General features: G+C 43.6%; 1 protein-coding gene across 1 annotated transcript in view; it reads right to left on the bottom strand.

Moving 5' to 3' along the window:
- Positions 1 to 7393, bottom strand: part of GPR176 (G protein-coupled receptor 176) — a 123732-nt gene extending 116339 nt beyond the window's left edge. The window contains exon 1 of the mRNA XM_017868013.1: positions 6324 to 7393. Within this exon, the coding sequence (XP_017723502.1) occupies positions 6324 to 6495 (172 nt within the window). The 5' untranslated portion in view covers positions 6496 to 7393. The remainder of the gene's footprint in view (positions 1 to 6323) is intronic.
- Between the last annotated feature and the right edge of the window lie 7108 nt (positions 7394 to 14501).

The following is a 14501-nucleotide window of genomic DNA, read 5'->3' as shown; positions in this document are numbered from 1 at the left end:
GGGAAGGGAGGGAGGAAGGGAGGAAGGGAGGGAGGAAGGAAGGAAGGAAGGAAGGAAGGAAGGAAGGAAGGAAGGAAGGAAGGAAGGAAGGACTAAATGAGTGGTGGTTGCCTAGGACTCAAACTATTGAGGGGAAAAAGGCAGTGCTACTACCGAAGGATACATGGTTTCTTTATGGGATGATAAAAATCTTCTGGAATTCAATAGTAGTAGTAGTTGTACTACTTTGTGAATATGCTAAAAGCGATTTAGTTGGCCAGGCGCGGTGGCTCACCCCCATAATCCCAACACTTTGGGAGGCCAAGGCAGGCAGATCACGAGGTCAGGAGATCAAGACCATCCCGGCTAACATGGTGAAACCCTGTCTCTACTAAAAATACAAAAAATTAGCCAGGTGTGGTGGCGGGCACCTGTAGTCCCAGCTACTCGGGAGGCTGAGGCAGAAGAATGGTGTAAACCCGGGAGGCGGAGCTTGCAGTGAGCCCAGATCACACCACGGCCCCCCAGTCGGGGAGAAAGAGGGAGACCCCATTCAAAAAAAAAAAAAAAAAAAACACCATTGAGTTGTACTCTTTAATTGGATAGATTCTATATTGTATGAATTTTACCTCAATAAAGCTTTTTTTAAAATTTTCACCACAGAATGTAATTTCCAAGAAGAATTCTATCATATAGACATCATATAGAAATAAAAGACAATATGAGGCAATTTGATTCAATACATTAAGCTAGTAACTATTGATCCCACCACCTCCTGCCTCCTTAGGCATCAATTCAGTATATCTTATTCTTTCTTTTTTTTTTCTTTTTTTTTTTTTTGAGAAGGAGTCTCACTCTGTCACCTAGGCTGGAGTACAGTGGCACGATCTCTGCTCACTGCAACCTCTGCCTCCTGGGTTCAAGCCATTCTCCTGCTTCAGCCTCCTGAATAGCTGAGATTATAGGCACCTACCACCATGCCCAGCTAATTTTTGTATTTTTTACTAGAGACAGGGTTTCACCATGTTGGCCAGGCTGGTCTTGAACACTTCAAGTGATCAACCCGCCTTGGCCTCCCAAAGTGCCTTAGCCTCCCAAAGATTACAGGCGTGAGCCACCACACCTGGCCCAGGATACCTTATTCTTAATGTAGTCTGCTAGGTTTTTAGGCATACAAAAGACAGAAACTCCATGTAGAGGTAAGGCTGTTGATATTATATTATTATTGGCTGTAAGTACTGTTAACTAAAAATGATCCTGAGTAATTATAAATTATAAGCACAAACTAGTATTATAGTATTAACACATCTTCTATCAAACATTTAACTAAGGAACTCCAAGAATTATCTAGCTATTATCTGGTTAATTTCAAACAATATCAAAAGCACAAGTATACTTCTCTATCAAACAAGTACCATGAACCTTCCTGGTACCCCATATGATTTTGCTCAAAGACTATAAGCAAGCATGAGCAAAACTAGTATCTATCCAACAGATCTGCTGAACAGATTTAACAAGTCGATTTCCCACCTTTCCCTTCAAATGAATACTTCAATAACCACCTCATGGAATCAAGCTACAGGCAAGTTGGATCTTTACTTGGGGTCATCCATTTCACATGCTCACTATAGACCATTCATAAGTGTGTTAGTCTGCTTCAGCTGCTATAACAAAATGCCAAAAGCTGGGTGGCTTTAAAAATAGACATTTCTTTCGGTTCTAGAGGTCAGGAAGTCTGAGATCAGAGTGCCAACATGGTCGGGTTCTGGACAGGGCCCTCTTCCTGGTTTGCAAACAGCTGCCTTCTGCCATATCCTCACATGGTGCAAAGAAAGAGAGGGCAAGCTCTCTGGTTCCTTCTCATAATGTTACTAATCCCATCTTGAGAACTCTATCCTCATGACCTCATCTAAACCTAATTACTTCCCAAAGGTACTACATCCTAATAACATGACATTGGGGGTTAGGGCTTCAACATATGAATTTGAGGGGGAATATAAACATTCAGTCTATAAAGGAAAGGGAATATAGCTTAAGAATAAGAACCATACATTTGGCAGTCTAGCCAGACAAAGGGAAGCTGATTTCTCTATTTAAAAAAATGTTAAAAATCAGCCCGACACAGTGGCTCACTCCTGTAATCCCAGAACTTTGGGACGGTGAGGCAGACGGATCACCTGAGGTCAGGAGTACAAGACCAGCCTGGCCAACTTGGTGAAACCCCGTCTCTACTAAAAACACAACAAAATTAGCTGAGTGTTGTGGCAGGCACCTGCAATCCCAGCTACTTGGGAGGCTGAGGCAGGGAGAATTGCTTGAACCCAGGAGGCAGAGGTTGCAGTGAGCCGAGATTGTGCCACTGCACTCCAGCCTGGGCGACAGAGCGAGATGCCGTCTCAAAAAAAAAAAAAAAAAAAAAAAAAAAAAAAAAAAAAAGTAAAAAATAAATTGCAATGTAGGATACATACTTGTGGGTTATTGCCCACCATGTTAATCTTCTTTAAATAAAAGCAAATGCATTTATAAAAATCTCTTATACCTCCAATGATGATTGGCACAGATGACAGGTAACTTCCAGTTGGAAGTTCCTGTCTTCCAATTTCCAGTTAAATTGGAAACGGTGATTCCAGATCTTTTGGAGTCTTTGATTTCACACTTTTGACTACTAAAAGTGATTGGTGCCACTGAAGAGGAATCTAAATTATTTTACTCTATTTCAGTATCTACAACATACCCTAAAGATATGCCAAGATGTTGTATAAAGAAGGCTGAGAAACACTAGTTTACGCAAACCCCCAAAATACATATTATTTGAATAATATTATGTACAAGTCTTGCATTCATTTTCAACACAGCAAATAATGTATCTTCTGGTTGGAATATTACAGTTATTCCAAGTTCTTAGGGATCTTTCCTAATACAAGACACTAAAATAGTTTTCAAAAAGAGGTACAAGACACCAGTAGTACAAATGAATTATTTTCACATAATAATGGGCCTCTGGAAATCTCAATAATAAAAAGAAGTATATTTAGAGAATATAAGAAGTATATTTAAATTTGTTTAAAGAGAAAAAAACTAATTTGTTTATGTTTGGTGGCAGAAGAAATAAGTAAACTAAAGTAAGCTATTTAATCAGTTATTTTTTCCAGGTACTATTCCATCCTCCCACAATTTACTTTTCAATCATACAGATTCCTTTTCTTTTATTACTAATCTATGATTTTTCTCTATTTGGAGGCTTTATGAAATGTGCTTCCCAAGTTTACTTGCCTTGCATCTGACTGCACATGGCTTTGAAACTTAAGCTCTGAGCCTCAACAGACATTATCAGGATTCTAATGTACACAGATGCGCTTGAATGGGACAAGTCCTTAGAGAACAATGAATCAAGAATACCACTAAGTAGGCAGGGCGCCGTGGCTCACGTCTGTAATTCCAGCACTTTGGGAGGCTGAACGAGTGGATCAACTGAGCTCAGGAGCTGGAGACCAGCCTGACCAACATGGTGAAACCCCATCTCTACTAAAAATACAAAAACTTAGCCAGGCGTGGTGGCAGGCACCTGTAATCCCAGCTACTCGGGAGGCTGAGGCAGGAGAATCGCTTGAAGCCAGGAGGCAGAGGATGCAGTGAGCCAAGCTGAGATTCTGCCATTGCACTCCAGCCTGAGCAACAAGAGCGAAACTCTGTCTCAAAAAAAAAATTAAAAAAATAAAATAAAATAAAAAATAAAAAATAATAAAATAAAAAAAAAAACAGTAAGTGATAAGTATATAGTATATACAATGTTGTGATTCAGCTGAAATTTTATTTTTTTAATTTTTTTTCTTTTCTTTACTTTTTTTTTTTTTGGAGGTGGAGTCTCACTCTGTTGCCCAGGCTGGAGTGCAGTGGCGAAATCTCAGCTCACTGCAACCTCCATCTCCTGGGTTCTAGCGATTCTCCTGCCTCAGCCTCCTGAGCAGCTGGGATTACAGGTGCGTGCCACCACACGCGGCTAATTTTTTTATTTTTAGTAGAGTCGGGATTTCGTCATGTTGGCCAGGCTGGTCTCAAACTCCTGATCTCAAGTGATCCACCAGCCTCGGCCTCCCAAAGTGTTGCGATTACAGGTATGAGCCACCACGCCCAGCCCAGCTAAACTTTTAAGGAAACCAGACATACTGTCCAGATTTATCGGGTTTTTTCTGCATATAAAAAGGAGCAAATTTAATTCTCTTTTAGGAGAGTCCATGTAATGTTGAAGGGGTAACAGAAGACTCCCAGCTGGGTGTGGTGGCTCAGCCTCTAATCCCAGCACTTTGGGAGGCCAAGGCAGGTGATCACGAGGTCAGGAGTTCAAGATCAGCCTGGCCAACATGGTGAAACCCCGTCTCTACTAAAAACACAAAAATTGGCCAGACGTGGTGGTGGGCGCCTGTAATCCCAGCTACTCGGGGGGACTGAGGCAGGAGAATCGCTTGAACCCGAGAGGCAGAGGTTGCAGTGAGTCAAGATTGTGCCATTGCATTCCAGCCTGGGCAACAAGAGCAAAACTCTGTCTTTAAAAAAAAAAAAAAAAAAAAAAAAGGCCTCCTTAGCTCATCAGGCACCAAAGATCAAGAGGAAATCAGGTTGTCCTTTGGAGACATCTACTAAAGAAGGTTTTGTATGTCACTCACAAGTGCTATGTGGACAAAAGCTGAAATAAGGGCAGATTTATCTGGAAATTCCCGAATCGAATGCAACCTACAATAACGGAAAGGACATGGGCAACAGAAGTAGCATTCATTAAATATTCACTATTTGCTATGTCTTTTACATACATGTCCTGTCTTCTATTTCAATAGTACTCAAATTTTTAGATTCAAACCATGAGAAAATTTCTCAGAATTTCTCCTCCCAACATCATCTTTCTTCAGAGTTAAAGTTATCCGTGGGGGTAGAAATATATATATATATGTATGTATGAATGTATGTAGGTATATGTATATTGGGGGAAAACCTGCAGAAATAAAAATACAGTCACTTCTACTTCTCCAATAACCCACACTTTAAGTGTGACAATACTCAGAATTTAACTCCCAAAAACCTACAGTGCATCATGAATACTGAAAGTATTTTGAACATAGGCTTTTGCTTTGCTAATGTGCATTTAACATCCCAGTCATAAAAACATGTCTTAAAACACACACACACACCTAGATACAGCAATACTAATATCTACTCCTGAAAATATCCTCGTGACAAACAAATGGAAGAGAAATACTATGATAGAGTAGCATGGAATGATGACAATTACAGAAAGTATGAAGGGAAATTCCAAACATTTGAAATTTTTCTAAAAATAGTCTATTAAATGTCAGTTATCTTGGTTTCCATAGAAATTCACGAGTGTCTGCAAAAAGTAACCTATTCCTACTTTGAAACTTTACGACTGTTCTTGCCAATAACATCACATCCTTATAAACGCCACATCGGGGACACGGGAAAGGAAGCCACATATATCCAAGTGGCATGCAATATGTTCAGTAGACCTCAATAGAAATGAATATTGCTTGTATCATTTAATGTTTGAAGAGGAGCGATAAGACTATTGTCATTTAAGAGTAGTGAGAAGTACAGGTAGTTCTCACACTAGGACGCTAATACGTTACTACTCACTCATTTCAATTCGTTGATCTTTTCTTCCCTGAACGACTATACCTAAATCTGGGATGTATGTGTGTATTTTATCCTACCTTTATTCTGTACCTTAACACATAGATGGGGAAGTAGAGTGGGTTTTGTTTTGTTGTTTTCAAATCATCTACAGGCGACATATAGCTTAACTTCACAGGATTGTTTACCAGCAGGTCGGTGTTCCGAAGAAGCACGCCGTAAAACATGCACAGAATAAGAGTCTATCAAAATAATCGTATATATTATTATTTCGATATATATATACGGAAAGATGGGATCGCAGGACATCTTTAACAGAATGGGTAACATTCCTTTCAATCATCAGTAACAAATTCCCACAGAATCTTTATTCCTATTTGTAAACAAGAGCTGAAGCCAGCCGGGCACCGAGGAGCGTTCCGCCAGGGCCATCTGAGGAGGGGGACCCCCGCCTGGATCCCGCTCCATCCTCGGGCCACGAGGTAGCCCTGTTAGAACTCTTCTGCTCCCGGGTGGAGGCTGGAGTTCACCGTCCCTGCTTAACTACACTGCAGCTACCCGGGATCCTTAAGCCTCCTCCAACTCTGCACTTTGCCAGGCACCCGAAACCCACGGTGGTTGGGCGGCCCTGCTCCTGGCTCTCCGAGCCTGTACCCTCGGGGAGCTCCGCCCGGGCCGGAGGCGCCCCGCGGGAGGCTTACCGAGCAGCGAGCCTATGAAGATGACGACCTGCACGGTGGTGGTGAACTGGCGGTACAGCTGCGCCTCGCCGAACTCCCCGAGGGCGCTGCGGTTCACGCCAGCACCCTCGGCGCCGGACGCGTTGTGCTGCTCGCTGGCGTTCGGAGAAATCCAGCTCCCGTTATGTCCCATGGCGAGGCTGGGACTCCGGCTCCGCGCGCCGCCCGCCTCGGAGCCCCGCGCGGAGCCTCTCCTCCTCCGGGTGAGGAGGGACGCGCGGGCGCCTGGTGGAGTCCTGGAGGAGCCGGGGCAGCCGACGGGTCCCCTCAGGTCTCCACATCGCCAACCCCGGCGCCCAGGAGGCGGGGAGGGAGGGAGGAGCGGCTGCGCCCCATGCCCACTCCCTCCTGGATCCCCGTCAGCAGCCACATGAAGGCGGCACGGTCAGAGCCCGCCGAGCGTCGTCCGTCCCTCCTCCAGGGTGGTCAGCGTGGCCCAGCCTACTCGGCAGGAATGGAAACACAGAAGGAGGCATTCGATGGTCAAGGAGGGCGCTCTCCGCTCCCGCTGCCTCCTTCAACCGCGGGTCCTCCGTCCCCGAGGGCTAGGGCATCCCTCTCCAGTCCCCTCGGGCTGACGCACTCGGCCCTTCTCCTTAGCGGGAGGAGAACGTCTGGCCGAAGCTATTTTTCAGTCCTGCTGGCTTCGAGGCTGGATGGCGATGTGAAGCCAACGAAATGCCCACGCCGAGTGGCCGGAGCCACAAGGGGACCCCCGAGTGCCCGACAGCGCCCATGGCTTGGGTGGAAAGCCCTGAGTGCCCACAGCAGCCTGGCCCTGCGCGCCCAGCCTCCCGACAAGACGCCCGTGCTGGGTCCTGCTTCCCAGCCCCTCATTGGGGGCTCCGACCTCCTGCCTCAGCACCGGTAGCGGGGACCCCGTTCCGCAGCGCCTTTTTGCCTCTGCATGGCTGGGCGCCCCCTTTCCTAGCCCACCTCGGGCCCTTGGCCGCTAGAACAGAGCTTGACAGCCAGGCGTGGAAGAGGGAGGACGCCCCCAACCGGGCAGTGGCACTGTCTGCGCGGCTGCTAGACTCTTGGTGCGCGCCTGGGGCAGCCGGGGACGCGCGGCTGGCGAGGATGGTCACGTGGCACTCGCGGCCCCACCTCTCGCGCCCAGGCTGCCGCGGGGAGGGCGCCATCTTGGCCCCGCGGAGCGTGACTGTCTCGGCTGGAAGCGTGGGTGGCCGGAGGATCCGTGACTGGCTGTCGTGGACACGCTCGCTACACCTCCCGGGGCTTCGCTCCATTTACTATTAACTGTCGTTACTCCTCTGTATCTCCTCAGCAGGGGCTGCGTGCGGTGTTAGAATTACACGTCCCTGCCACCTGGGCTGGAAGCCCAGTCTCCCGGCCCCTCAGTCAGGCCTTGGGTGTAGCTGGAGCATTTAAGAAAAATGAAATATAGAAACTCAGTGCATGGTTTCCTGGGCCTTTTTATTGTGTATCATTTGTACATTGTACACAGTATAACCCAGGCCTAGTGGATTCCAGGACAGAAAAGGTTGGGAGCTGGGATAGTCAAGTAAGCAAGAAGAAATGGTAAAGTAAGAGATGCCAAGTGGGAGAGGAAACTGTATGGATGCAGAGAGAGGGTCTGGGGTAAAGAGAAAAAAGATGCGTGGTAGACTTTATGTAAACTCATTTCTTTTTAATAAGTGAGGTACATGGTAGAAGACTTTGACATGTTGATTATGGCACTGGGACAAAGGACAGTAACTCAAGAATTGATTAAAATTACAGTTCTTCCTTGGTTGCCCCAAGGATGATCCTGGCACAATATGGCTATTTCCTTTTCACTGGTAACCCTTATTTACTCTTGAAAGCGTAAAAAAATCCGTTTCTTGTACATATTTGGAGTCTCACAATACCTTCACATAGTAATCTATGTGAGAATTATTTTAAACATTTTGGAGACCAAAAAGGGGAGAGAGAAAAAGACAGAAAATTACTAATTACACTAATTGTGTTTTTCCCCCAAGAACGCCATTACCAGCGGTTAACATTAGTTCCAGGAGTCCAAATATAGTTTTCAAGATGAAAACCTTTACACTATAATCATTAGAAACCAAAAATTATAATAATTCACCAACATCCAGCATGCTCATTGAGGAAGGGTTGAAGAATGTGTGTAAATAGAGTTGCTTGATAACAGTTATAAAAATACCCCTTTACCTACCTTCACCCTCCGTCCCGAATTCAAAACTAGTAAGAGTTGGGATAAAGGTATAGAAAAGAATCAGTTTTGCAGGTGTAAAGAATGGAGAAAGCAAGAAACCGCTCTCACGTTTTCATTCTGATAAGATATCGCTAAATTCTCAACAACCCCTCAATTGGTGTTAGGGTATATGGTTAGTAGAATCAAGAAATAACCCAATCAGCTGAGATCACCATGATTCTCAGACTTGAGAAAGGATTGCCTCTCAAAAATGAAGGGCTAAGGACAGGAATAGAGTGGCATAATTCTTAATAGTTGTGTGCTGTGTGAGTTTTTTTTAAGGATGAGTGAGAAGATCTTAAAATTTGTGATGTCAAAGATTGGACACAATTTAAATATGTATTAAATGTCTATAGTAGTGTTTTTTATAACTGGTCATCTACCACTGCACGACAAACCATTACAAATTTAGTGGCTTAGAGCATGACTCCACAAGTGTAGCTCAGAGTTGCTGCCTGGGTCTGGGATCTGAAGGCTTGTTCACTCACATGTCTGACAGTCGATGTTGGCTGTTGACTGGGAACTCAGCTGGAACATCTGTGTGTGGCCTCTCCATGTGGCTGTTTGGCTTCCTCACAGCCTGGCAGTTATGCTCCAAAAGTGAGCATGCCAAGAGAGACAGGAGTCCCAAGAGGACAAGGCAGAAGCTGCACTGATACTTTTTTTTCTCTCTCTCTTTCTTTTTAGGTTAGCCAAGTGAAGCAGTGGTAGTGGAGAAGGAACAAAGAAATCTGTAAAGTAGTTGTGATCAATCAGTTGTAAACACCACTGCACTCAGACTCAGACAAACTTGCACTGACTTTTATGACCTAATCTTAGAGGTTGTACAGTGTCACTTCCACTGTCCTCTACTTGTTGAAGCAGCTACAAACACACCATATTTAAGTAAAGGGGCACTAAATGGGAGGAGTGTTGGGCACATTATAAGAAGAGCATGTGGAATGAGAGATAGTAGAAATATTGCAGTCATTTAAGGAAAATATAATCTCCCATAATGTTAAGATATATTTTCCTTTTGTAAAAAAAGAGAAAAAAAAATGTACCATTTCAGGCCGGGCATGTTGGCTCACACCTGTAATCTTAGCATTTTGGGAGGCTGAGGCGAGTGGATCACCTGACGTCAGGAATTCGAGACCAGCCTGGCCAACATGGCGAAACCTCGTCTCTGCTAAAAGTACAAAAATTAGCCGGGTGTGGTGGCAGGTGTCTATAACCCCAGCTACTCGGAAGGCTGAGGCAGGAGAATCACTTGAACCCAGGGGCAGAGGTTGCAGTGAGCCAATATTGCCATTGCACTCCAGCCTGGGCAACAGAGTGAAACTCTATCTCAAAAAAACAGAACAAAACAAAAACTAAAATGTACCCTTTCAAATTTTTTTCTGAAATTAAACCTGAAAAGGTCAAAAAACAGATAAATTACAGTCCATTTCAATTACTTACCATGTACAGGTATTGTCTAAGTCTATAGTAGTTCAGACTATAGTAGTTCAAAATACCTTACACAGGGCAGCTTATGAAAAACAGAAGTTTATTTCTCATAGTTCTGAAGGCTGGGAAGTCCAGGTTCAAGGTACTGGCATATTCAGTGCCTGTTGAGGGATTGCTTTTGGTTCACAAACAGTGCCTTCTATCTGTCTCCTCATGTGGTAGAAGGGTGCCTTTTTTATTAGTACCTCTATTTATTTTATTTCATTTCATTTCATGTCATTTTATAGAGACAGGGGTTTTACCATGTTGCCCAGGCTAGCCTCAAACTCCGGGCTTGAGCGGTCCTCCCACCTCAGCCTCCCAAGTAGTTGGGACTACAGGCACACATTAAAACACCTGGTTCCTATTAGTGCTTCTTTTTTTTATAAAGGCACTAATCTCATCTATGGCACCAGAGCCCTCATGATCTAATTACCTCCCAAAGATCCCATCCCCTAATACCATCACATTGATGATGAGGTTTCAATATATGAATTTGGGGGGCTGGGGACACAAACATTCAGACCATAGTAGGTGTTACATTGATATGAGCTGGTAAGTGTTAACACCTGGCAGCAATCAGCTACACAGCCATAGGTGAAGACAGGTGATTAGAATTACCGGCCAACACATTTATGTGCTAGCTAATTTTTATTCAAAACTTTCTGAAACTACAACCAAAGCAGTTAATGGGAAATGGAGTACAGTAAAACCTAGGCAATCTCTCACTCTAGATAATGCTGTTAAAAGTAATTTTTCCTCCCAGTCCTCTCCTGTAATGAATAGTATAAGAAGGTATCCTCCCAACCTACAGGCACCTTGTGTTTCCAAAGTTTTCGTTGTCATGATAGTTAATTATATGTGCCAACTTGACTGGGTTAAGGGATGCCCAAATAGGTAGGAAAACATCATTTCCGGGTGTATCTGTGAAGGTGTTTCTAAGATAAGATTAACATTTGAATGGGTAGACCGAGTAAAGCAGACTATCCTGCCCCATGTGGATGGGCCTTGTCCGAATGGTTGAAGGCCAAATTAGAACAAAAAAGCTGAGTAGAGAGGATTCCCTCTGCCTGACTGCCTTCAAACTGGGACGGTGGCTGTTTCCTGCCTTTGGACTTGAACTGAAACATCAGCTCTTCCTGAGTCTTGAGCCTCCTGGCTTTTGAACTGAAACAACAGTAATGGCTGTCCTGGTTGTCAGGCCTTTCGACTTGGACTAGAACTACACCATCAGTTCTCCTGGGTCTCCAGATTGCCAACTGCAGATCTTGGGACTTGTCAGCCTCCAGCCTCCGTAACTGCATGAACCAATTTTTTGTAATAAATCTCTTTCTATATGTCTTTTTATTCTATTGGTTCTGTTTCTCTGGAGAACCCTAATGCCATAGGTAATTAAAAAAAAAAGAAAAGAAAAAAGAAAAAACCTCTTTCCTTCTCTGTTTTTCTCTTATACTTTTGTGGTGCAGTGATAGGCAAAATCACATAGGTGCTAACAAGTACTTTTCCAACAAGTACTTAACCTTGTTTAGGTGATAATCACTTGTCTTACCTTTGTATTCAGAAGAATTCCCAATTCCAACTTTCTTAGATATTTATTGAAGAGCAGGAGGAGGGCTGGATGGAGGGAAGAAGAGTTGGAATAGGATTTAGGATCATTGCAAAGACAGAGGTAGTTGGGGAACGTAAAGGTTTTATGTGCCTTTCTTCTTCCTCCCCACTCTGGCTCCCCATCACACACCCTCATATGCCCCCATGTGGCCTCTTACTAAACAGGGAGAGAAGAGAAGAGCTGGAGAAAAGGAAGGATTTTGTGTTGGTAAGCCCAAGCAGCAGCATGCTGAGAAAAGAGGAGTTTTTATGGCCCTTGGCTACCCATCTGGAATAAGCAGCTCTGTTTCCAAATGGCTATGTCTATGCCAGTGTAAAAAGACATAGATAATGCAGATTATTGTGTAGACATTACTAATATTCAACAATATCTCATTTTCCTCTTCTTCCAGGCATACAGAAGACTATATTTCTCGGCTGCCTTTGCAGGTGGGCAGGGTCATGTGACTATTATGACTAATGTGAGCAAAAGTGACAAGTCACTTGTGGGCTAAGGCAGTGAAAAGTTGTTTGTGATCCTCAAATCTCTCTTCTGTTCTGCCATTGCAATTGTGGAAGGAGCTTTATGTTGAAATGGAAGAGCCAAAAGATTGAAGTAGTCTATGTCTCAGTCACCATATGGGAGGGCAAATGCCCTGGAGAACTACCCAGACACACAAGAAGTTTGTGTGAATAAGAAATAAAACTTTGTTGTATAAGCAATCATGATTTTTGGAGTTGCTTATTATCACAGCATAACCCAGCCTATCCTGGCAGACGTTGTTATGAAAATTGGGGCCTGCATATTTAAGAGAGCACAGATTGTATTTCTGGGGAATGGAAGGTTTTAAGTCAGGACTTTAAAAATTTTCTGTGTATATTAGTAGTGGCAATAAGGATATCCTATGTCCTTGTAAAATGAAAGTGGTAGCTGATAGTAGAGCCTCTGGGCATCTTTGAATTAAACTATTGGGCTTTTCATGTCAAAAAAAGCATATTGGTCTCTGATAAACTTATGTTGTTGAAACAGTATTTTGGAGAGTACTTAAGCTTGGGATAGGCAATAACCCATTTGTCTTTTCTTGGAGACCTAGAGTGTCTCTTTACACAGGTTTCTACTAACGCTCTCAAGATAAAGAACCTAATATGGAGAGATAAGGGAGTATGAATATTGATGTCAGTTGTACCTCTTGAATATTTTGTTGTTGTTGTTGTTATGGGTTTTAATGGTTAAAATATCTTTTCTCACAATGAGGAAGAAAATAGAGAAGACAAAACAATGTAGCAGCATTGACGGTAAGAGGCCAAGGATAACCACCAGAAAGAGAAAAGAGAGAAAGAGGAAGAGAGATGGAGAGACAAGCTGATGTTGAAATTAAACAAAATTCTGAAAGGGGCATTTTTTAAAAATGAGAGAGATGTGGGCTGAATGATAGAGAAGCCCATTCCTGCTGAGGGGCCGGAGCTAGGGGCTCCTGGGTGTAGTGTGGGGGTTCCAGGCCCTGACATGGCCACTGGATAGAGGACAGCACCTGAAATGGGGGCAGGCGGTGGGGCTGGGACCCTGGGCCATGGGCTGCATGCTCCAGAGCCCCAGGCTGCGGCTGACATCCTTTGAGTCTGGCACCAGGACCTAGTTGAGGGTCCCCGGCAGTTCTCAGAGCTACAGAGGCAGGGGATCTTGATATCTTCGATGGGGGAACTCGTAGTCACAGGTTATCTCCTCGCTGATGCTGATGCACTGCTTCAAGTAGATGACTATCTTCTTGAAGATAGAACCATTTAAGATGAACCATTCCAACTGTGTTCAAGTAACACTGGGCAGGTACTTGACCTCTGTAAACTCAGTTTTCTCCTCTACTAGAGATAAAGATGTCTATTTTGCAAGGCTGTTTTGAGGACAACAAAATATTGAATCAATAAAAACCTCTGACAGTGTCTGATACATTGTAGGCCATCAATAAAGGGTAACTATATAAGATCAATTCCTGTTTGTTGATGTTTAAAGAAATCAAATATCACAAAGGGGAAAAGTCACCATCCAAGATTTTAAAACATTCTCTCTATAGATTTAAATAAAATACAAGCTTTATATTTCAAAAATGAAAAAAAAATTCACTTATTTTGCAATTAACAAAGGACAGAGTGGCTTTGGGGGAATTTTGACTTGAAGATTTAGAAGTCCAGAATTTAGCCTTTACATCATTGAGCTAAATATGTTTACTTTTTACGGTTCTTAGTTTTGGGCATGTTAAATTACCATCCAAAGCAATTATCTGTTTAAAAGACAGTAAGACAGCCCTTCCTGTATTCCAAATTATCCCAATATGTGGATTGGGAAACAGTTTTCTACTGATATGAATCTATGAATATATCTCCTAATGTAGTTTCCCAGGAAAACGGCATTAGAAGGTATATCAGCAGTTTCTAGTAGTCCTTGTACCTACAGACTTCCTATTAAATTAATCAAGAATATCTGGGAAGGGGGAAGTTGAATATTCCTTCCCTCCCTCTCCAGGAAGCCTCAATAGTCACATACACACAGACACACACACATAGTGATCATAAAGCAAACAGACAAATTTTTAATTTTATTTCATTTTATTTGAGACAGAATCTTGCTCTGTCACTCAGGCTGGAGTGCAGTGGTGCAATCACAGCTCATTGCAGCCTCGACCTCCTGGGCTTAAGCAATCCTCCCACTTCAACCTCCCAAGTAGCTGGTACTACAGGTGCATTCCACCATGCCTGGCTAATTTTTATATTTTTTGTAGAGACAAGTTTCTGCCATGCTGCCCAGGCTGGTCTGAAACTCCTGGGCTCAAGCAACCCACTTACCTTGGCCTCCCAGAGTGCTGGGACTATAG

This window comes from Rhinopithecus bieti, unplaced genomic scaffold, assembly GCF_001698545.2.
Source record: "Rhinopithecus bieti isolate Rb0 unplaced genomic scaffold, ASM169854v2 scaffold_115, whole genome shotgun sequence".
NCBI classification, from domain to species: Eukaryota; Metazoa; Chordata; class Mammalia; order Primates; family Cercopithecidae; genus Rhinopithecus; species Rhinopithecus bieti.
This window is presented reverse-complemented; position numbering and strand designations above follow the sequence as displayed.